The following is a 24,244-nucleotide window of genomic DNA, read 5'->3' on the forward strand; positions in this document are numbered from 1 at the left end:
TCCAACTAAGGTGTGCAAACCCAATAAGTCCATTTATGGACTCAAGCAAGCATCTCATAGCTGGAATCTTCATTTTGATCAGGAGATCAAAGAGTTTGGTTTTGTCAAGAATGAAGATGAGCCTTGTTTTTATAGAAAGGTTAGTGGGATCACCATATCGTTCCTTATCCTGTATATGGAAGATATACTAGTCATTGGAAATAACATCCCTATGCTTAACAAGTTAAACACTATTTGGGATCTTGCTTCATAATGAAAGATCTTGGGGAAGCTGCTTACATTCTAAGAATGAAGATCTATAGGGATAGATCTAAGCGGCTTCTAGGGCTAAGTCAAAAAACGTACATAGACAAAACGATGACACGCTTCAAGATGGAAAACTCCAAGAAAGGAGATGTTCTTATGACTAAGGAACCGTGTTGAACAAATCGCAATCTCCTTCAGCGGACATTGAAATTAAGCAAATGGAAGTAGTTCCATTTGCTTCAGCGATTGGTTTAATCATGTATGTTAAGTACTAGACTTAACGTCTCGTATGCTTTAAGCATGACCAGTCCTTTTAGGCATAATCCTAGCATTGCCCATTGGACTGCAGTAAAGAACATTCTGAGGTACTTGAAAAGAACCAAAGATATGTTCTTGGTGTTTGGAGGAGTGGAAGAGGAGCTCACTGTAAGGTGTTACACTGATGTTGGCTTCCAAAGTGCCCAAGATGATTCTCGCTCATAATTAGGATTCGTATTCACTCTCAATGGAGGAGCTGTCTGTTGGAAAAGCTCCAAACAGAGTATAGTGGCGGATTCAGCCACCGAATCCGAATGTATAGTTGCATCATATGCTGCAGAAGAATCTGCTTATATGAAGTAGTTCATCAACGACCTCAATGTGGTTTCAAGTATTCAGAAACCGATCTAGGTATTCTGTGATAACACAGGAATCATTGCTCAAACCAAGGAGCCCGAATCACAGGTTTAAGCACATTCTAAGAAAGTTCCACTATATACGGGAAATACTGGAACGAGGAGATATCTTAACAAGCAAAATACACACAGATCAAAACTTAGCAGACCTGTTCACTAAACCGATGACTCGGGACAAGCTATCAGTCTTAGATTGGATAACCATTTGTTTTGACTTAGTATTTGGATGTACGAATATTCAAACAGTTCTACCTTTTGAATTCACCTTTGATTTACTGGTTAAATGCAAAGTTTGAATCTTACAACTGTGTTCGATTTTGATACGTTTAATCCATGAATCTTGTATTCTAAATTATCTGTAGTCGGTCAGACTCGTGGGAACGACTCTGAATTAAGACTATTCTGACTTTGGACTCAAGGAGTTGACTTCCAGACTCACAAACCTCATTATGATTGACGTTGGATGTAACTCGCATCAAATCATCTTCATAGATCATGGTCATAAGATGTATTTGATTTAAGTATACTCATTTAGTATCCTCTGACCTGAGATACATACTAGAACTTTCGTTTACTAAAGACTATTCTTTGATCAGTGTTTAACGCTGTCGCGTAACTGCCAGTCATAAAGGCATTAGTTGGGAGTGGTTCTAAAGTTCAGTGGGAGTTGTATGTAGACAAGATGGGATTTTGTACTCTTATATTATATGTAACAGTTAGACATCTGGGCGCCCTTGTTGATTCAAACTGGTGAAGTGTAAGGCCTTACCCAAACTTACTGTGTGTTTGATTGGTCCACTTTGATTCTATGAACGAGAACGATAATGATTGAACGCCATGTGAGATTGAATCCGCTCCATGTCTCATTATTCAATTGATGTCTTTTACAGAAAGGATAGATGACGAGAATTGCCATAAGTCTATTGTCTTCATGTAGCAAGTTGTTGCTAAAAAGAAGATACCTTGGTTAATGACTTTAAAGTGTCATGACTTGTTTGGGACAGCTATGTGTAGCTAGAATACCGCTGGCTATCTGCGTTGAGATCTTATCAGAAACCGTCCAAGTGGGAGCTGTTGGATACTATGTCCGGTTCGATAAGTCAACGCTGCCGACCAGGTCTTGACCCGTAAGAGTTACACCTTGGGCAACGAACTAAAAATCCACTTAACCCGTTTAACTGGTAATTACGAACAACATACGAGACTGATCATAATTATATTTATGATCATAAGCGGGTATTAGCTGAGAGACGGGTACATGGACCGGGTGACACGGGTATTCTCACCCATTGCCACTTGTCGCGCACCAAACCTTTGACCAATTACAACACATGCAATTTTGCATGAGTGCCACTTGGCTTGCATGCAAGAAGGTCTATGTCTTTGAAGTTGTGGGTTCAAGAACCAGAAGACAAATGATGGTTTTGTGTTGAAAACTTCATTTGGGCACCTTGTGTAGTTTGGGAACAACGCTGCAATTAATTCAGGAAATTTTGGGTAAAAATGAGATGTCGCATCGTTGTTCGTTAATGATTTGAGTATGTTGAGGAGTCCCCCCCCCCCCACCCACCCTTAACTCTTTAATAAGTGGTTTTAATGTTGATTCGTTTACTTTATTATTTATACATAAAAAAACATATGGTTAAGTTATTGTATAAATGAGTCTTAACATACAGAATATCCTTAACGTAATGTTGATTCGTTTTAATTATTTAAACATATAAAATACTATTTTTTGAATATCTTTTTTTCATTTTATTAAATACGTATTTTGGCCCCATAATCCAAAAAAAAAAAATAGTGATTTTACTGTAGTAGAGTAATTATGTAATTTTATAGGGTAATATATAATTACCCTACAAGAATTACTCTACAACTATAAAATCACGATTTTTTTACAATTTGCAATTAAACATAAATCTTAAGTAGTAAGGAAAAAAGTTCAGGAAAAAAAAATCTTTTCACTTCTTACATTAAGGGTATTTTGTATGTTAATACCCATATGTATTTTTATTTGATCTTTACCCTAAAAACATAAACGAACCAAAAAAAAAATCATGTAACATAAAAGTCATAACTAAACCAAAAGCTTCTCAACCGAGTTCTGTTATTTCAGGTATTATTCATTAAATGTCCACTTATCCCAGCTAAGTTGGTGGGGAAGCCGGCTGTCTTCTTAGGAGGCACCGGTTCGATCCCTGGCTGAGGCTGGGTATTTGGACATCTCGGTGAAGGCTTGGCCCGGGGTTTTACCCGGGTTCGAGTCCAAGGGGGGGCGCGGTTTTACCTATTCCACGGGGTTTCCGCGCATCAGGGGTGTGCTACGCTTTCTAGCGGTGGTCGAGTAGTCGGCCTTTGGACATAGCTCCGAAAGGGTGGGTTTACACGTGGAAAGCACTTAGCCGTTCAAAAAAAAAAAAAAGTATTATTCATTAAATGATTTTCATTGCTAAACCTTACTCTTTTCTATCTATAATAACCTTTTTCATAGAAATTATAAGTTTATATATACAATCCGAGCCCAAAACCATAACCCACCAAGTGAACTCAAACTCAACCTGTTTGCAACCCGATCAAAACCGAACAAGAGAATTGTTGAAGGCCCGTGCGAGCTGGTTTAGTTCAACAAAAAAACACAAGGGTTTCCACAGATCAGGCATTAAACCAACCATTCTCTAGACTCCAACCCATTTACTCCTATGCTGCAAGAAACTTTAAGCATTATAACAAATCCCATCTAGCATTCTTAAGAAAAATGTATAGTTTGACTTCTGGTGTCAAACAGGCTACTTTGAAATTAAAAATAATAGAGTAAAATGTCATTTTCGTCCTTGAGGTTTGGCCAGTTTTGCAACTTTTGTCCAAAGGTTTGTTTTTCCGTATCTGGATCCAAAAGGTTTGAAATCTTGCCATTTTCATCCGACTTGTTAACTCCGTCTATTTTTCTCCATTAAATCAGGGGATATTTCCGTCTTTTTAGACATTTTCTTGTTAGAAGTCAACAAAGGTGGATCTTTCTTTCTTATAGTGCTCTTTAGTTTAATAAAAAAAAAACATCTAAAAATACCCCTGACTTAACGGAGAAATATGGATGGAGCTAACGAGTCGGATAAAAATGGTAAGATTTCAAACCTTTTTGGATCCAGATGCGGAAAAACAAACCTTTGGACGAAAGTCGCAAAACTAACCAAACCTCAAGGATGAAAAAGGCATTTTACTCGAAATAATATTATAACCGACACTAAAAGTTTAAATCAACATTTTCTTTAATTATAACACCTCTAAAGAAGCATAACGCAAGACTCGGATTCTTGATATTCTAAAGAATCAAAATCAATTTAGAAACAAGAAAATTGTCCAGTTGACCAAAAAAGGTCAACACACATGTAACTTCAAACAATGTTCTTATAAATCAAACCAATCTTTCATACATACCTTTAGTTTATTGAATGAATCCACTTCCCAAACAGTTAAGACATCGTTGAATCCTAAAAAAATAACAATTTCACCGTCAATTATCCGCGTTAATTTGCATTTTTCTTCATTGTGTATATAATACTTGTTCCGACCCAACATACAGAGTCCACCTCGGTAGTCAAAGGCGCACGACGTCAAAACATATTTCATTTGAAGATTAACATTTAACAACAATTCATTGGACCCTAGTCAAAAGTCAATGGAGCTACTATCTATACTACATACACACATTAATGAAGTTTTTATTTTGAAAGATAAAACGGAATATACCTATGTCCATCACAAGTAGGGCAAAGGCATGGATTAATGAACACAGGATCATACAATGGAGACCACTCTATTGTAGCATTCCCTTTGCATAATTTGCACATGTAAAACCCTTTTGCTTTGCATACATCACATGATCTTGTATTCTTTTTATTCATAGACGATGAAGATGATGATAATAATGATGATGGTGGTGGTGACACAATTTGATCCTACATTCCACATAACACAATCAAACTTTGTACAACCACATATCACAAAGTACGACCGTAATTGATGCAGGAACAAGACTTGCTATAAATGGAAAGTACAAATAAGCAGGGCGTTACAGAGCTACTCAAGCTCGGCTCAAAAAAAGCTCAAATGAGCCCGAGCCCGAGCTTCGCTTATCGAGCTCGAGTCGGCTCGTGAGCCTAAATAAGCCTATTGTTTACATATTTTTTTGTAAATATATTAAATATATATTTAAATAATAGTAATTAATATTTATAAAATTATGAAAAAAAATACTATAAAATAATAACTATAACTAGTATAAATTAACTAGTAAATAATAAACGAGCTCGAGTTCAGGCTTTGGTTTAGACCCCTTGATAACACCAACATAATATAAGCTAAATAAAAGGATTAATAGATAGCCATGTATCACTAATTCTTTGTAAAAATTGAATCTTTCTTCTAAATTTCTCCAATTGAACCTCTAAAAAGTTAAGTCAACTAATAATCAAGAAACATGGGTTTGATTGGTATTTGTGATTACCTTTTTGTGCAGTGTGAACAATGCAACTGTAGTTGAGGAAATAACTGTGATGGATAGAACCCCACCTAGGGTTACAGCTGCCCCTTTGGCTAACGTACGCAGCAGAGGAATAATATTCACAGTACCATCGCCACCGTCTCCGGCACCGCCACCATCGGCAGCTGAAGCCATGCTCTGAGATTTCTCAATTGGGGTTTATCAAAATTTGAATATTTTGTTTAGGGTTTTTTACAAAACCCCTGAAATTCTGAAAATTCGTAAAAATAGTGACCCAAAAATGAATTAAAAATGTTTTATCTTTCTTTTTCAAAAAGAAAAAAAGAAAAGTGCCTCTACTGTCAACGTTATGCATAAACCCATTTAATAAGGACCATGCTATTCACACACGGCCAAAATTATTTTCACACCCCAAAGCGCCCCGCTATGACCAAAGAGGGGCGCTTTGGTGTAAAGTCAACAGACAAGGTCTGAACCGGTCAGACCTTGTCTGTTGCTTTACATCAAAGCGCCCCGCTTTGGCCTAAGCTGGGCGCTTTGGTTTTTTTTTTTTTTTTTTTTTACATTTTGGGGCAAAGCGCCCCTCTTAGGTCAAAGCGCAGCGCTTAGGGTCTTTTTTTAATTTTTTAAAATTGTTTTTAATTCACAAACGCGTCGATAATAGCCTAAATTTTACGCTTTTTCCATTATACATCATTTTTTAATATATATGGACTATACTGCAAGTTCCGAATCAAATCGGTTACGTGTGATGTCGTATTCCATTATATCGTATCATTTTGATTTGAAAGCACAAGTACTCCTATGAGTAGTTTTATGTGTATCAGCCGCCTACCGTACATGTATATGACGTATTTTTTCATTAACTGTAGTATTATGATGTATATTGTCATTTTGGGTCGTACAAGTGCGTATTGAATCTGATTGGGTCGTGTCGGTGACATTCGGTTTTTAACGTGATGTAACGCATATATTGAACAAACACAAACGTACTTTTGGATTGTAAAAGAATTAACGTCAATATTATTAAACACATTTAACTTTTCGTTCAGTAGTGGAGAGTATGTATTTCGTATAGAAATTTTTGTGTATATACGTTTCCGACCCCCTAGTTTTATAGAAATTTTAGGTACGGTGACTTCCGCCCCCCTGTTAGAAATCTCAAGCTTCGCCACTAAAAGCACTTAACCATTATATAAACTAGAAGATTTCACTAAATAATGTTGGGGTCTAATACATTAAAAAGGTAGAGTAGCTTCAGCATCGACAAAATATTTTCCTGACAATGTCGTCGGGATAGGCCGTCGAAAAAAGTCGACTTGTCAGACAAAATTTCTTGTAGTGTCATTCATGGACCCTCACCTCTACTATCTAGCTATCATCTTACTATATTAGTCAAATATAGCTAGCAGTTATATTTCAAACATATTAATTTTTCGTGTCGGCATTATAGATGAATTTTGTTTTTCAAAAAATGTTAACAAGAACTCATTTAAGCTCCGTCGGTAGTGGGGTCCATGCCATCTTTAACCAATCACGCCTTTTTTTTTAAAAAAAGTTTACCACTTCACCAAGTGTCTAACCATTGCCAACCCTTTTCAACATAGGGTCTGTTTGGTATGTGGTAATGGAATGAATGAGGGAATGGAATGAACGAGGTAATGGAATGGACAATGGAATGAAATGGATCATTCCATTCCATTGTGATGTTTGGTTACTTATACGTGAATAGAATGATGTTTGGTTACGTATAATAAAATGAATCATTACTTTGTACAATTTGATAGACAAAAAAAGACAAGGAATAGAAATTGTTATATATGGAAAGAGTTACATTCCTTTGGAATGCTCTATTCCATTACCACATGATAACCAAACATGTTTCTTTTTATTCCATCAGAATGATCCATTCCATTCCACCATCTATTCCTTCATACCAAACGCTACCATAGTTTAAACACTTATGACTAAATGACGTGGCACACTCTCATTGGTTAATTTTGAAGTTTACCACTTTCAAGTGTCTAACCACTCCCTACACCCTAATGTATACTATATTTCATTGTGGCAAGTGGCATTATGGAGCCCACAAGAACTGCTAAATGTATACTATAGCACGGATGGGACTAGTCAAAGAGTTGGAAAGGGTTGTACATGACAGTGAGATGCCTCAACAAATTAAATATTGAGATGAGACTTCACCTTTAGATATATGTGCACAAACAAATTAAATATTGTAAAATTTGGACCAAAAATGTAAAATTTGAACTTAAACATAGACTAGTCACCAGTCAAAAATACGCCCAAAATGTAAAAAAAAAAAAAAAAAAAAAAAAAAAAAAAAAAAAAAACCAAAGCGCCCAGCTTAGGCCAAAGCGGGGCGTTTTGAAAAAAAAAAACCAAAGCGCCCAGCTTAGGCCAAAGCGGGGCGTTTTGAAAAAAAAAAACCAAAGCGCCCAGCTTAGGCCAAAGCGGGGCGCTTTGATGTAAAGTCAACAGACAAGGACTGAACCTGTCAGACCTTGTCTGTTGACTTTACACCAAAGCGCCCCACTTTGGCCATAGCGGGGCGCTTTGGGGTGTTTAAATAGACCAAGAGCGTGTGCGAATAGACCAGACCTTTAATAAAATAATCGTACGGACAAAACATAACATAAACGACGACGTAATGAAGTAAAAAAAAAAAGCGTACTTTTCCGATGAAGTGGTGCTTGTTGTTGAAAACAGAGTTGTAATAAGCGTCTATACGAACACGGTCAGAGAGCATTTCTTTCTGGTGGTAGAGAAAGGCGCCTTTGTCCATGGTGGCGCTGCCATTGCCGGTGGTGGTGGCGCCGCCGTTAGCTCTGCTGCCCATTTTGGTCAAAAGATTGTAAGCTTTGTTTGTGAAATTGGATACAGCGATTGGATGGAAGGAAGGAAGGAAGAGGGAAGATGTTTATGTGTATGTTTAGACCGTGGGGTATGGTGAGGTTTGGGTTGGGTTGGTGGCATGAGTTGACATGTGGAGTTCGAGCCCCTTATCGGTGAGTGACGTGTCTGTGGGGTACGGCAGGGCTTGGGTTGGGGCGTGGCTTGGCAGTTTATTTAAAAAAAACGAACATCACATGGCCAACAAAGCGAATAGGAGCCCGCCACATAGGATCGCTAGCCCGCCCCACGTCAGCTTCAAACTCCCGCCCCTTGGGCCACGCCCCAACCCAAGCCGCCGGGGTGGTGGCTTGGGCGTTTTCAGCCAACCCACGCCCCAACCCAAACCCAATACCCCATAGTCTTATATTGGTTGTGCTTCAACCCCTTGGGCCACGCCCCAACCCAAACCGCCGGGGTGATGGCTTAAGCGTTTTCAGCCAACCCACGCACCAACCCAAACCCAATACCCCATAGTCTTATATTGGTTGTGCTTCAATTAGGGCACAAGGGGTGTGGGCCACGTCTGCCGCTCCATTTCCATTCAATTTTTTTTTTTTTTTGTCTTTTTATTTTTTAAAACTTCGGAGAGTGTGAAGGTTATGGTTGAAAGTTGGAATATGATTCCTCACGTACAAACATGAATAAAAGGCTACATAACGATTAGCACGGTAAGGATACTGATCGAAAAAAATCTGAAATCGGGTATTAGGAAAACATGGCATCGCATTAGGGACGAGCTCGGTACCAAAAGTACCGGAACCGAAAATCCCCAAAACTGGATATCGGTACCAAATATATCCGATAGGGTACGGTTCGGTACCGAACCGGTACCGAAAATCTCAAAAGTCGGTACCGAATCGGTACCGAAAGTGTATCCGGTTCGATAAGTTCAGTACCGATACCGGGTACCATTTGTTTACCTCTGCATCGCATACCCACTTGTATATCCAATTCTACCTACCTTTTTTGTTTTGGTAAATGTGAGCTCGTTGTAGGGTTGTTCTTTCTCGGTCCGTTGTTAGGCGAATAGAAAGCTTGGGAGTACATGTGCACAAATAAGGTATTAGCCATACCCGATGAAGTAAAAAAAATGGGGTATGGCTACAACCGGGATTGAAGAGGAAGTGACTGGGTATTTCTTTTTCCAATTTCATGTTTTTTCCAGTTTTGACTGATGTGAGATATGCGAGATTAGCTCGTTAAAAGCTTGAATCTAGTCATGCTTAAACAAATTTCAGCCTGAGATCGAATCTAAATATAAAATTGTTTAATAAATGAGTCCAACCCCATGGTTCACTTATCAAGTTTGGGTAAACTCTCAAGGCTAAACAAATTTGTTATTTATATAATAAATGTGGTACATAAAATTATGATGAATTTAACCATATGATATATATTATATTATAATTCTCAAGCCTAAATAATTTTGTTATTTGTATAATAACTATTGTATATAAAATTATGATACGATATATATAACATAATTGTAAATATATCCAAATAATTATAAATGTGTATTAATTAATTAATAAACGAGCTCGAGCAGAGTTATAGCTCAAAACGAGCCGAGCTAGAGCTCAGGCTGACAACCACTCGTTTACATCTCTATTTGGGCCAAGTTGAAGATGATTTTCGGGTTGGGCCAGGCAGAACCTCATGGCTTCAGGAGCTTAGGAAGTGGATGCAAACTTCTTACCTTGGGCAATATGAAACAAAACACTTCTTATACCACCCGTAATGGGGCAGTATTTGGGCGTGAATTGCCTCAAAAACGCCCCGAAAACGCCTGCGTAGGGAGGCTTAGATGGTGTGCGGGGATGATTTCCGTACAGGGCCCGTGATTTCGAGGGGCATATGTTTTCAAAAAAAATCCGAAATATACATGTTATTTTTTTTAAATAGTAAACCCATACCAATTTCAAGTAAGGCTCATTTACAAATTATTTTTTATGGTTTAGACTTTAGGATTTAGCCCACTAGGTTAATCGAGCCCATTACTAGTTGAAAGCGAAGTCTTAGATGATATAAATTGTGAAAAGTTGATCCATCAATTTGCTATAAAGAATGCAAGGAGGGTTGCACGAATCATTGGTTAACTATTAGCTTATTAGTTATTACGGTATGTAACTCATTCGAATACTATAATTTTTTCATTTTTCATAATTGCATTGTTTATCGAATACTACGAGTTTGTCATTTTTGTAATTGCATTGTTTATCATTAAGGCATAAGGGCACATTTTTCGAGCTCGAACAGGGTACATGAGTTCTTAGAGACGCCAATGCGCTCGTGCACCGCCCCCGGGGGCGTTTTTCTTTTAAAAAAAATTGGGTTGGGGAGTGCTAAATTAAACGCCGGATCAAGATTTTGTTGGCCAATCACATGTATCCTTCTTTTTGTTTGGCCAATACCTTTTTTATGTTTTTTTCTATTTAATTATTTACACCCCTTTTAATATAATGTCACACAATGCCCACATCCCCACTACGCCTATTTTAGAAAAACGCACCATAATGCCTCATTGCTAACTGGATCACCACATAACGAATAATGCCTAAGGGTATTCCTTTACCACTACACATGATGTTGAGTTAAATTAAAGTTCAACTTATGAATGTGAAGACATTTGATTGAGACAGTTAGATTTTAACAATACCAAGTATATGTATTTAGTAATCAATACAATAAACATAAAATAATGTCGGAAATAACGATAAACAGAAGTTTTGTAAACACAACTAATCTCTTAATTTATATAATACTATTATTATTGTTATAAAACTTTAAGATATTATACAAAACTCACAAATTACTATCTAGTAATATCATCAGTTTACAAGGATCTCATCAAACATCTTCATTTCCCTATCCACGAGTAATAATTTAGCATGTGTTTTAACATATGTATTAACTAGAAAAGTGACCCGCGCGTTGCGCCGCGGGTAACGAAACCCTTGTCTCTCATCTTTAGTTTTTAAGGAGCGCGAGTACGATGCCGGGTTCCTCGAAACCCGGTCTTGGCACGTTTTATTATGTTGGAACCAAAAGGTGACACACTGCCTCTTGGCGTAGCGGCCGGGGGCTTGCAATTTAAGGCGCAACGTATACAAATGCTAGATGAAGGTTAAATAACATCAAACATTTAACCACGTAAAGCCTTTGACAACACAAAAACTAACCCGGTTTCACATATTAAAAATCCAAGGCCGTAAAACACATAGTTACAAGGCACATATGTTAGCTCCCATCTCCTACGAGTATATAATCATTTACTACCACATCAAACACTAGACAATGGCCCATAGCATTATAGTCTAGTGTCATCTTAGGGGTGGGATAAAGTTTAAGAATCATTAGGTCCTGTGTTTGATTCTCATAAGAGTGTTTTTCCTAGATTTATTGGGTATCCTTCTGAATTGGTGTATATGCATTATTGCTTAAAGAGGATGGATATGATCAGATGGTTCCGCTCCTGACACGATAATACTCCAGTAGTCCGTCGCTAATCCAAATTTACCGTTAAAAAACACTAGACAATGAATGTGACGCTCCTCCAACGCTTTTTGGTCCTTTTGGTGGAATGGATGTTATTTGTTTAATTAAGATGTTCCATCATCTAGTGCAAGATGTTTACACCTTTTGCATTTTTGATTTGAATATGGTATGCGATTGGTATGGGCACACATTTAATGTTTCTTTTTCTTATCAACTATTAGAGGTGTAAAAAAACCCATAACTAAAACAAGTTTAATTAATTTTACAAATTACAAACCAAATTCAATTCTTAATGGAATTTTTTTGAAAAAAAAAAAACCTTATTCTTTAAATCTGGGTATTAATAGTCGGACTCATAATTGGTTCCAAAACCCAGTAATACCTAGGGCTATTCATGAGTCGGGTCAGGCAAACTTGGGCTCGGCTCGATTATAAACCGAACTGGCTCGGCTCGGATTTGAAACCGAGCTGAAAATCTAAGCTCGGACTCGGCTTGGTTTTAAACCGAACTGGCTCGACACAGCTTGGTTTGGCTCGATTATAAAAAGATAAAATAATATTATCCAGTAAAAGAACATATCAAAATAAGTCCAATATGATACATTACAAGCCAAACTCAAGTTTAACAACATAAAATAAGTTTTAATTAAAATATGTGATAGATATCAAATTACACTCCTACATACATGTAAATAATAATAGGTTTTTTTGTTTTGTAATTCTTGTTCAATCAACAAAATGTTTTTATTTTTGTCAAATCAAATGTACCCAATATAAATCTCATGTATTTACAAGAGAAATTGTTGTTTTAAAATTAGGTAAGTTTAGTCTCAAAACAAAGTGTCCTCTTCATAGTTGACTTTTTTAAATAACAATAAAAATAAAAATAAAAGAAAGATACATCATACATATGCAACCCATAGTTAAATAAGTGGTGTGCAAACTTACAAAATTTCACTAATGATGTCTTAACATAGATAAATGTCTCGTGTTCAAAATAGTTAAAACTACTCTTCTGGACTAATCTCACAATGTCACACTTGGGAATTTGCATGACCCAAAACCTGCAAAACATATATTTATTATTTTGTCAGAAAATGTTATATAAATCCAAAGAAACAATAATTCAAGTTATTATTAATATATTCGTACAATAGTAAAACAAGGTACACAACATAAAATCAATCAAAAAGGAAAATTAAATTGCAAATAAGCCTAGATGACTGAGTTCAAGTCTAGTTTTAATACAAGTTAGAAGAAATAAATTACATATTTGTATAAACTAAACTGGATATTTAATAAATGGCAGTCAAATATAAACCTTTCTGTTTACGACGATAACCCTTTACACCGACGAAAACCCTTTACATAAACCTTTTGCAGGTCGATACACGATGTGTTAAGTAGCTAGTCACGTAATAGTCAGGGTAACCTTTCTAAGATCTTACATTCTATAGGCTAAACTAATGCATTATACTTCAGTGTTATGTGTTAGGGGCTATTTGGAGTTAATAGCTAAAATGGTCCCTGAGGTTTGCTTACTTTTGCCACTTTAGTCCAAAATCCAAAATTTTTAAATCTGGGTCCCTGAGGTTTGCATTTTGTTGCCATTTTAGTCCAAATTTCAAAAACTCCCTTTTTCGACTGTTGCAACCAGCCTATTTTGTCCTTTTGTGTAGAGGGTATTTTGGTCATTTTTATGAGTTATTATAACAAACTCAGATCAAGAACCCAGAATACCTCTGCGCAAAAGGACAAAATAGGCTGGTTGCAACACTAAAAAAATGAGGTTTTTGAAATTTGGATTAAAATGGACACAAAATGCAAACCTCAGGGACCCAGATTTAAAAATTTTGGATTTTGGACTAAAGTGAGCAAACCTCAGGGACCATTTTATTAACTCGGCTATTTGGCAACTTCTGAATGGTTAAGTGTTGAACCAGTAAGATGTCTGAACCATTAAGTGCTGAACCAGTAAGAGGTCTGAACCATTAAGAGCCAGTATAATGCTTACCCGTTTAGAGGCAAATGTCTAACCAATTCAGATTATAGGTCTTAACCATTCAGACTCAGTATAATGGTTAACCATTCAGAAGCAAATGTTTGAACCATTTAGACATCTGCTCGCGAAACAAACAGTCTAAACCATTTAAGTGCAAAACAAGTAAGAGGTCTAAACCATTAAGAGGCCCATTAAGAGTTCAACAAATAACCCCTTAATTTCCCCAACATAATATTTGAAAGGATAACATTCAAACTTACTTGGATTTTTGGTTGTCTGGACTGCAAGCCCATCAAAGTAACAAGTAGCGCCTGATTCCCGCAACTGGGCCCAATACGAACTAAACGCATAACTCGCATGCCACCACAACGAATCCGGTTTAAAGCACTTCCCACCCTGTTTAATCGGGCCACAAGTACCATTCCCCTGTCCACACGCATACGACAGCGCACCACCAAGCGCAGTCGTGTTAGCTCCACGCACGGCCACACACCAAATCTTCCCCTTATACGGCTCATTATTAGTAGGCACGGGCAACCCCTTTGGATACTCCAATGTCTTACCCGATAAATCAATTGGGTAAATACCCGACCCGTTCGGATAAAACAACCCGAAATGCCGCTCCGTACCCAAACCCGGTTTCTCATTCTCGTTATACAAAGAGAAAACAAACGACGGCAACGCGACAAACGGCTTATGCGGCGTACCCCTCAACGGTTTTTGGGTTAAAAACTTGATAACATTCCGGTTGTAAACCGCGGCATTGTAAATACTCGCTCCGATTTGATCGATATCCCCACCATTGGGCCAACCCGTTTCCGCGATAAACAAACGGATATCCGGGTACCCAGCCCGTTTCATGGCAAAATAAACTGCATCAAGCATCTGCTCCAACAGATTAGTATACATTAACCCGGTAACCGGGTCGGTATAACCCGAAACATTCGGTTCAAGCAAAGCATAACCCAACTTAATATTAACCGGGTCGGACGCCCAAGCGAAATACGGGTAAACATCAATAAAAAAGAACGATTTCGTCCGATTAACAAACTGCAACAACGGTTTAATAACGGAATCCGTTACACTTAACCGAAACTTCCCACTCGACGGCGGGAACGAAACTTCTAAACAATCCATTGCTAACGGTGTTCCGACTTTGACTTTTTTTAATTTAAAAAAAGTCAAAGATCTCCGTATCCGGCGCATTGCCGGTACGAGATTGGTCCAAGTTACGTTATCAGGCAACGAGAGGATCTCGTTGCCAACGAGAACGTAACGGATCTTGGTTTTCGGGTAAAACCGGAGGATGTTGGACCGGACCCAGTTGTTGGATAGGGTTTGATTATTGGCGATAAAGGTGATTAGCTCATTGGGGACCATAACTGAGACTTGAATGTTGGTGTTTTTGAGTTGTTTGAGGATTTTCGGGTTTGTGTCGTAGATTTTGACCCGACCCGCTTTTAAGGATTTGATTAGTTTGATGGATGTTGAGGGTTGTGGGAGGTTGTTGCCGAGTTGACCGTAGCAGACTCCTGGTTTTGGAGCAATTTCCGCACCTGTGAACGGTACAAAGACACAATGAATCACAAAATGTAACACGACAGATAAAATATAGAGTAAATTACTTTTTGAGTCCATGTGGTTTAGTGATTTTTGACCAGTTGAGTCCAAAATCAAAAAGTTTAACGCTCCGAGTCCCTAACCGCTCATTTTATAACATTTTGAGTCTCTATGTTTTAGGAGTTTTAACCACTTGAGTCCAAAATCAAGATTACAAGTCTTAAAAAATTGGACTCAAAACGTTATAAAATAAGCGATTAAGGACTCAGGACGTTAATCTTTTTTTTTTTTTTTTTTTTAATTTTGGATTCAAGCACTTAAAACCACTAAAACACAAAAACTCAAAAAGTAATTTACTCATAACATAACAAATTATCGAGCAATATAACACAATATCAAGAAAAAAAGACACAATAAATCGCAAAAGAGACACAATGACGAAAAAAAAAAGCACAATCCCAAGAATCTGAAACAAAAATTCTAAAATCTATAAGCTAAAAATCCAAAAGCCAAAACCTAAAATCTAAGATCATAGAGTTCGATAAGACGGTTCCAATGCTATGCTGCTAGAATAAATTCAATCCAAGTACGTTTGATACCTTCTTTCCTACTACTATCTAGCTTTAGAAGACTATGTATTTTAACATTTTCTATTATATATATTCCTCTTTTATAAATCTGATTACACGATCAATACAAGACAATATAATACAATCACACTTACACATACAAAAAGTGTTTAAAGTATCAAAATATCAAATAATTGTAGTAAACTATAAAATATAGTGTGGGAACTTACTGGATAGGGAGAACAGAAGGTAGAAAAGGGGGATGAGGAGGATTAAACCCATTTTGTTGTGGGTTTGTTGTTGTTGTTGTTTCATTGATAAAAAGAAGAATGAAGGGGGACTATAGGTATATGACCGTTGAGAGGAGGAATAGGATTCTGGGTTGTGGGATTGTGAGTCAAAAGATCTCTGAAAGTGTGTGTTGGGTGAAGTGGGGAAAAGATGGAGAATCTGGTTGTAAGGCTGAAGTCATTAATGAAAAGTAAATGAGATGTGTACTTTTGTCATTTCAAATATGCTCTAAGGATTCTCATTTAAGTGTGTCGGCTCGGGTTTAATCCTACTCTAAATACTAAGTTACGGGTTTAATCCTACTCTATAATGAAAGAATTCTCTTTTACCGGTATTTATATGTTTTATGTTTTGGTCTGCGTATCTTTTGAGGAATGCTACAGACGGTGGATAAAGTCAAAGAACTGGAAGGCTAGAAATGAGATGATGTTGAACAACAGGAATTTCTCTATCTCTTGAACGATGGATAAAGTTAGAGAATTCTCATTTCTTTGGTTTAAGACGAGGTCCGGATTTTATAGTTTAAAATTGGAAGAGATAGTGTGTTTTTAATGTTTGCGATGTTACTTTTGAGGCTGGACGGTATAGGGACCGTCCCGCCCCGTCTTGCCCCGACGTCGGGCCCCCTCTCCATTTCCCCCACTTCGTCGTCGTGCCTCCTTCGTCGAGATCTTCGGGGGTGTGACGAATTCGATGGGTCTCCCCTCTCTCACACACATATACATACAACATATACATATATATTTTAGGCTCATTCTTCATTTCCTTACCTTCATCCTCTTTGCCCCATCCTCACACCCGATCTACGTGACGATTACGTGACGGATCATCCTCCAAGGATGAACCTCTACCATACCGCATAGCCTGATGGGTGTTTTAGTTTCTTGCTAGCTCGTTATCTAATATATTCATCGTTCAAAAAAGAATTTATATGTTTTGATGGGTGTTTTAGTTTCTTGCTGGCTCGTTATCTAATATAGTGTGTTTTCAAGTCGGATTATCAAAATTCCAACAATAAACTATGATGAGCTGGAGAAATACGACGATTACACGATGTCGATATGAAAACTACCGAACATTACATTATTGTCTTTTTAAACTTTAGTCATTAATTATATTATATGTGAAGTTTTTAAATAATTATATTATTATGTGAAGTTCGTCTCTTCTAGGGATGGTGAGACATGGATGGATTAAAAATTGAGAGAAACCTCTAGAAACTGTAAACGAATAAGTTTTACTATAAAATGTTTGTAACTTGTATTTATAAAATATAATAATGATTATTATTTAATTGAAGGTATGCTACACATGAGAGGCAGACATACCCGTTGAACAAAACATGGTGGGGTAAACTACTAAAATGCAAAGCACTAGCCAAGATTTTCCACAAAAGCCAGTAGTTTGAACATTATTTATATACCATATCACTTTTGATTAATTTATTTACCATACTAAGTTTATTTTTAAAGTAAGTAATTTTATTAGAAAAATATATAGGTGGTGTTTCATTAAAAAAACGTTTGCGTGAGTTTTTCTTGATACAGACTTAACCCAGCCACTTTTAAGATCTTTGCAAACACCACCACCTACCACCACCGTCCACCACGACCATCATCACCACCACCACCCACCGTCCACGTCCACCACCCACCACCACCATCCACCACTGTTCGTACACTATCACCAGTTTATTTTAAAAGTCTACATACGTTAAAAAAACAAACATTCTTCTTCTTGCAGTCTACCTCTTCTTCTATAGATATGATCCACACAACTGCAGACATTTTACCTCTTAAAAAACAAACTAGACCATAGTTTTCACTTTAATAAATGTGGTAGTTGAAAACATAAATAAGTATTGAGATATTAGGGCCGACATGATGTATCAAACGTCTCTTTTTAAGTATGAAGTATCTTCTTTACTAGACAAAACTAAGGATGGCATTTTGAATTTATTTTCATTTTAAGTAGTACAAAATAGAAAACTCGTGTCAAGCATACGAAGTGGTCATGGGCTATTGATCGCACTTTATCTATAGACACATTGACACTTTGTACATACAAGGAAAGATAGTATAATGTTAAAAACGGGAGAGAATTATGCTATGTATAGTAAAACTATATGCATGCCTAATTATTTAGTTACAATCGCTCTACCTAATCACACGATATTTTAAAAAGAATATATACACAATCAAATTATTCGAGAACATAGAAACACTATCATGTATATGTGGAAGGGTTGCATTTGAGAAAAACACGGAAAATAAATCATTTCATAAAAAATAAATAAACGCATAATTAATCATCTAGTGATCAAAGAAATTGAAATTTTAACTCCGTTGAACAATCTAGAGCACCGATAGTCTTCACAGGTTGGTTCGCATACTTGGATCTAACGGTGAACAGGGTGCGTGTAGGGTGGGCTTTCACCGCGCGCAGGGCCGTCCTCGAGAATGATAAAATACTTTTGGGCTCCGTGCGAAACAAAAAAATTGGGCCCCTCCCTATAATATAAACTCATCAATCATATATCAAAAAACCGTAATACGACTATATTTGTTATAAAATAAACAAAATATAAGTAGCGTAGCAAAAAGAACTGAATATATGTAAACATACCCATATTAGTTTGGCAAGACGAACCTTTTCATATAAATAAAAAAATATAACTAGATACTGAGTTCTTTTAAGTTTATATTGTAAATGGTTAAATGAGAAATAAAAAACCTACAAGAAAACATGTAAAGTTTGTTACGTAAATGATTAAATATGAAGAAAAAATGAATGAACTTACAAATTTGTGGAGGCCCAAATTTAAATGTGAAAAATCAAAATTAAAACTAAAAAATAAGCTTGCAAAGTTGCAATTGGTGTGACCACATAGAACTTTTCCCCCATTGTTAAAACAAGCTCAAATCAGCCCCTTAAGGCCTAAACAAAAGCAAAACATCAATTAGAAATTAAAAAAAAAAACAAAAAGAAATAAACAGCCACTTGAGGCCCAAACAAAAACAAAATATCAATTAGAAATGAAAAAGAAAAAATGAAAAAAAAAAACGGCAACATCAATTAGAAATGAAAAAAAACGACAATGGGAATCAAACCCGGAATGTCTAGCTTTAAAAGTAATTGTTGCATCCATTGAACCAAAGGATTAATATGTACAGTTATCCCTACATCATATTTATATATAAAATATATATTAACTTTTAAACGATTTGGGCCCCTAAATGTTTTGGGCCTTGTGCGATAGCATCTCTTGCACAGGCCCAAAGCCGGCCTTGACCACACGGCAACACTGCCGCCGGCCATTCCCTCACCGCACGTCAAGCTTGAAATCGGGGAGTGTTCACCGCAGCAGGGAAAAGGAGAGAGAGAGGGGTGTATGGTGGGCCCCACTATCTTCCAACCAATCATATATTTTTCCTTTAAAAAGGGTGGTTTGGGCGAAACCACCCTTTGGAATCAATGGCAAGAGGTGAGTTGGAGAGTAAAGTTGACATGACAAGAAATCATTAGGCCATGTGTAGTCATAAAGCCCTTTTGTGGGCGTTATGCGACACGTGTCGTGCCACGTCACACAGGGGCTTTATGGGGCGTTATGTCGCTAGAGCCCGTAGTCATAAAGCCCCTACCTCATCATAACCAAAGTGTAAAATGCAGGGACCAAAGTGTAAAATGCAGGGACCAAAGTGTTTTAATGCAGGGACCAAAGTGTAAAATGCAGGGACCAAAGTGGAAAATGCAGAACAAATAAACACCTTCTCACGCCGCGAAAAATATCACGCCATTTGTTTTTTTTTTTTGAGCATAGCGCCCAGGGGGGTGGTGTGGGCGGCGGTATGTGGGCGCTATAGCCCCACTTCGCGCCCCACTACGTTCAACCTTAGTGGGAAATTACCCTAAAGAGGTGACCACCCATCTCACCCTAACATTTATCATAAATAAACCAACAGATCTAATATCCTACTATGACGCAATTGATGTATTGCAAAATACATACATTTATCATGTAAAGTTTGTATAATTTTCGTTTCGTTTTCGTTACTTTTTAGTTAGAGATAGTTACTTTTGATAGTTTGTTTGTTTTCAGGTCTCTGTTGCTGAAAAGTTGAGAAAAAACGTTTAAAATATGCCGAAAAGAGGTTAGCAACGAGAAGCGGGTCGTGACGCAGCTGAACGGGAACGGAAAACGAGAAAATCTGGAAAAGGGCCCCATGGCGTCACTCGACCAAACCCTGGAAGAGCCTTCGCATAGCGCCAGGATTTAAAAATAATAAACTTGAGTTTTATAGCGTCGCGTCGCGCGAGCACGTTGGCAATTCTCCTTCGGGTAGCGCGAAGGAGTTGAAGTTCGCGACAGAATTATGGTTTTAGTTGGATTCTTGTTAGAACTTAATGTATATACATCATTAAAACCAAGTTAACCCTAATTGCGAATCAGCATAACCTTGGACGAATTCTCAGCTGAAGTTTAAGCCTTTTGGAGTGTTTTTGAGAGCTTGAAGCAACCAGTTGAAGGTTTGAAGCCAAGACAAGCATTCGGGTTGTGTTTTGCCATCCGGGTTTCTATATATCTTTGTTTCAAGTCTTTTTGATCATGTTTCTACTTTATAAAAATACTCTTTTATTGATGTTTTCAATGACAATGATCGGCTAAGTTTATTTTATGCCTAGATTGTGATGATGGAATTGTAAAGTTTGAACTTATTATGTTTTATTTATATTATGGCTTTTTGCAAAAGTAGTCGACTTGGTTTATTGGTTTGATATGTTTGCATGCTTAAACGTGTTTAATTGTCTTTTGTTCCTACGTATGAATTTTGGTGAATGTCTTTCATGGAAGAGGTTCATGCTAGGTTATAGAATTATTTTATCATCTTTAAGGTTAATTGGCCAATACACCTTAGGAGTACTAATCGGTAATTTAATAATTTTAAGTGTTATAGTAATTTCAATAGTTGTGAGGTGCAAAATTATTGTTAGGTCTTCGTCATTAAATTGCTAGGTAGGAGCTTCGTGAGGAGTCTGAACTGGTTGCCTTAGTGATTGTTGTCTAACAAGTTAAATTGATATTCCAAGTCTATCCTAGGTTTATAGCATGTGAGGGAGTAAATCGTATTAGGATACTTTTGTAAACCCTTAGATAACCCATGAGGGAGTCTAAATAACCGGTGACCGTAACAACCTTTAGAGTTCCATAAGTGTCTTCTCGAGAAGGGTCGAGGGTCTTGTTCGGTGTCTTGATAAGTTTAGAATATAAATATCCCGTTTCCATAATAATTAATAATCATAATAAATCATTACTGTCACAATCCAGTATTTCAGTATAGGAAGTCGTTTCCATCAACTGAGTAAAATCCAAGTTAATTCGTGCTTCGTTAATTTAGTTAATTAATTTAATTTAAATCGTAATTTTAGGAAATTTAGAAACCTCCCCCCCCCCCCCAATATAAAAATAGTTAGTGTCGTGTCCGTGTCAGTCTAGGTCTAGATAGAGTTTAGTAAACGTAATTAAATAGAGTCATGTGAGTTCGATACGTGGACTTACTTAACTTTACTAGAGTCAATCGGTTCACTTGTCGGTTAATCGTTTAGTCGAGTTTAGAGAGTCTAGAGTATTACTTTGTGTCTAGATTAGGTTAATTTAGTTTATTTTTTATTAAACTATTTTTAGCACATCAACCAACATTTTCTTCAATCTGCTCTCGGATATAGATTAGAGATCTCCTACTTAAGTATATGTTGTAGTTATAATCCATGAACATTCCTTATATATGATTTAGCTATAGTTATAATTTGATTTATAGGTGTGGATGTTAACTTAAATTGGTTTAAACCTATATTATTAATAAAAAAGATTACATATTTAAAAAAAAACCCTGAAATCTAAGACGTTTGAGGCAAAGTGATGTTCGGTATTTCGCCCACACCATAAGGGTTGTTCAGATCGAAGTTGGAGTTGTGTGGATGCATGATTTTTTTTATTAAAGTAGAGATATTTTATGAACTATAAAGTTGGTTAGAAGAAAATAAGGTGAAAATGGTTGAAAATGTTGAGTTTTTTATATGTTGCCGGGGGTGTGGGGGGGGGGGGGTATTTATATTAATGGGAATATTTCATAGAATGGTAACCAAGTTTTAAGAGTGTTCCAATCAGAAAACTCACAATTTTTTTTGTTCTAATTAAGTCATTAAAATTTAGTTTATGTTTCAATCATATATAATTTACCTGAATAGAAGGTAAGGGGAGGTTTATTTGAGAAGAAAAAGAACAAAGAGTACAATTGTAAAATATTAAATAGTTTTTCTCTCATCTCATTTATTATTATGTTTCACTAATTAATTAGTCATAAAGACATCATCCTCTACACTAAAATTTTTGCCTAGACACATTAAAATTTATCCTACACGTTTTTTAAATTTATCTTACACATACCGAAATTTATCCTACACAACCCGTAATTCGTTCTACACACCTCATAATTTATCCTACACTTTAAATTATATTTTTTCTTCTTTGAAAACATATATTTTTCTGAAAATAAGTTACAAATTTAATTTAGTTAGATATTAAAAAGGAAGACTAACAATTAATGATCTATCTAATTTTACCAATATACTCTTACACTCATATTAAATACAAAAATTAAATGAAGTAAAATGAATCATTCTTATTGGTTGAAGTTTGTTATTTTTTTATTCTTATAAAAAATTTCTTCTCATTTTAAACCCTCCACTAGCAGGTAAACTATCCTAAAACACTTAAAAATATCCATAAAAAATTGATCGGCTCATTAGTTTATATGTATTCAACTTTTATTATAAATCGATTTCAAACGTCAGTTTAGTTTTTCACTTTTGAGTTCATTTCTTTTTCAATCGTTTATGGATACCTGCAATGGAAATCATCAAAATTTGCCTTTCTTTTTTTCTTTTAACATTCTTGTTTTTTTAACATCAATTATATCCGTTCTCTTTCACCATTTTTATACTTTGTCAGCCTAATATAAATTTTAGCTTTCGTTGCCCACAATAATATTTAGGATCTGGATATGATAGGGGGTAACAATTATATTATAGTTTATATATATCTTTTGTTTTATATAATTAGTTTTTCTTCTTTTTTTGCAATTAAAAAAATCAAGTTGACAGTTATAGGCCATGTTAACACATTTAAAAAAGAAAAACCTAAATAAATGCCATATCGCTGATAGCATAGATGACATTCTATTTAGGTAAAAATATCTAGGATTGAAACATTAAAGTAAACTTTAGTGACCTAATTGGAACACTAGATTTTATGAGTGACCTGATTAGAACAATTCTGAAACTTGGTTACTATTTAACAAAGTTACCCCTATATTAAATGAAAATCCTTTTTTAATTTGTGTCGTTGGTGTCCAACGAAAATTAGTCATGCCAATAGACAAACGCCACGTCGACCCAACCACTGCCTCAATGTCGGTGGAAAACGCACACACGTCACCGCCTACAACGTCATTCTCAGGGTGGTGTGTGCATCATGAAAAGACATAAACGCTAACAAACCACCCCCAAACCGTCTTTTCTTATGATTTTCTAGTAAATTTTGAAAACAAAATTTTTCATTTTTTAGAATCTCCATCCCAAACTAGAATGAAATGTTGACTTTTATTTAATAGCATCTATTTTGTCTATCTAAACACTAATACTAATACTAAACTACAATAAAGTAAAACTTTTGTGTCATCTACAACGAAAAATATCGTTTTTATTAACAAAGAGTTATTGGTGTATATAGGACCAAGTTTTTATTAATGAAAAATATTTAAAGCATTCCTTGGATACTAATTATACCCTAATGTGTCTAACAATTCGAGTCTGTGAGGAGAAACAATGAGGAATTCATAATAAAATCTAACTTTGTAAAAATCATATAAAATCAACCGATTATAGGATTATGTGTTGTTTATATGTTTGAAAAGTGTATTGAGTTTTTGATTTT

At 36.2% G+C, this 24,244-nt stretch overlaps 2 protein-coding genes across 3 annotated transcripts; both read right to left on the minus strand.

Moving 5' to 3' along the window:
• Positions 1 to 3,325: 3,325 nt before the first annotated feature.
• LOC110873288 lies at positions 3,326 to 8,350 on the minus strand. Of its 2 annotated transcripts, none has more exons than XM_022122228.2 (5): positions 8,114 to 8,350; positions 5,425 to 5,598; positions 4,668 to 4,876; positions 4,356 to 4,408; positions 3,326 to 3,617 (listed from the first exon to the last, which is right to left on the minus strand). In XM_022122228.2, exons 1-4 carry the CDS (start codon positions 8,276 to 8,278, stop codon positions 4,363 to 4,365), a joined length of 594 nt encoding a protein of 197 aa, XP_021977920.1. In that variant the 5' UTR covers positions 8,279 to 8,350; the 3' UTR covers positions 3,326 to 3,617; positions 4,356 to 4,362. The 2 variants fall into 2 exon arrangements, with proteins under 2 accessions (XP_021977920.1, XP_021977915.1); XM_022122223.2 differs by having other exon boundaries at positions 3,326 to 3,622.
• A 4,309-nt stretch (positions 8,351 to 12,659) lies between these two features.
• On the minus strand, positions 12,660 to 16,557 carry LOC110873303 (probable glucan endo-1,3-beta-glucosidase A6). The gene is made up of 3 exons (XM_022122235.2): positions 16,191 to 16,557; positions 14,092 to 15,387; positions 12,660 to 12,893 (listed from the first exon to the last, which is right to left on the minus strand). Exons 1-3 carry the CDS (start codon positions 16,273 to 16,275, stop codon positions 12,856 to 12,858), a joined length of 1,419 nt encoding a protein of 472 aa, XP_021977927.1. The 5' UTR covers positions 16,276 to 16,557; the 3' UTR covers positions 12,660 to 12,855.
• Between the last annotated feature and the right edge of the window lie 7,687 nt (positions 16,558 to 24,244).

This window comes from Helianthus annuus, chromosome 1 (assembly GCF_002127325.2).
Source record: "Helianthus annuus cultivar XRQ/B chromosome 1, HanXRQr2.0-SUNRISE, whole genome shotgun sequence".
NCBI classification, from domain to species: domain Eukaryota; kingdom Viridiplantae; phylum Streptophyta; class Magnoliopsida; order Asterales; family Asteraceae; genus Helianthus; species Helianthus annuus.

Excerpts from the sequence above, each read along its gene's own strand:
- LOC110873288 (XM_022122228.2), bottom strand. The coding sequence starts at position 8,278 with ATGGGCAGCAGAGCTAACGGCGGCGCCACCACCACCGGCAATGGCAGC. Across the intron at positions 5,599-8,113 it reads AGCACCACTTCATCGGAAAA|AGCATGGCTTCAGCTGCCGA; the intron begins GTACGCTTTTTT and ends GAGAAATCTCAG. Across the intron at positions 4,877-5,424 it reads TGTTCACACTGCACAAAAAG|GATCAAATTGTGTCACCACC; the intron begins GTAATCACAAAT and ends TGTGGAATGTAG.
- LOC110873303 (XM_022122235.2), bottom strand. The coding sequence starts at position 16,275 with ATGAAACAACAACAACAACAAACCCACAACAAAATGGGTTTAATCCTC. Across the intron at positions 15,388-16,190 it reads CCTTCTGTTCTCCCTATCCA|GTGCGGAAATTGCTCCAAAA; the intron begins GTAAGTTCCCAC and ends TACCGTTCACAG. Across the intron at positions 12,894-14,091 it reads CCAGACAACCAAAAATCCAA|GTTTTGGGTCATGCAAATTC; the intron begins GTAAGTTTGAAT and ends TATGTTTTGCAG.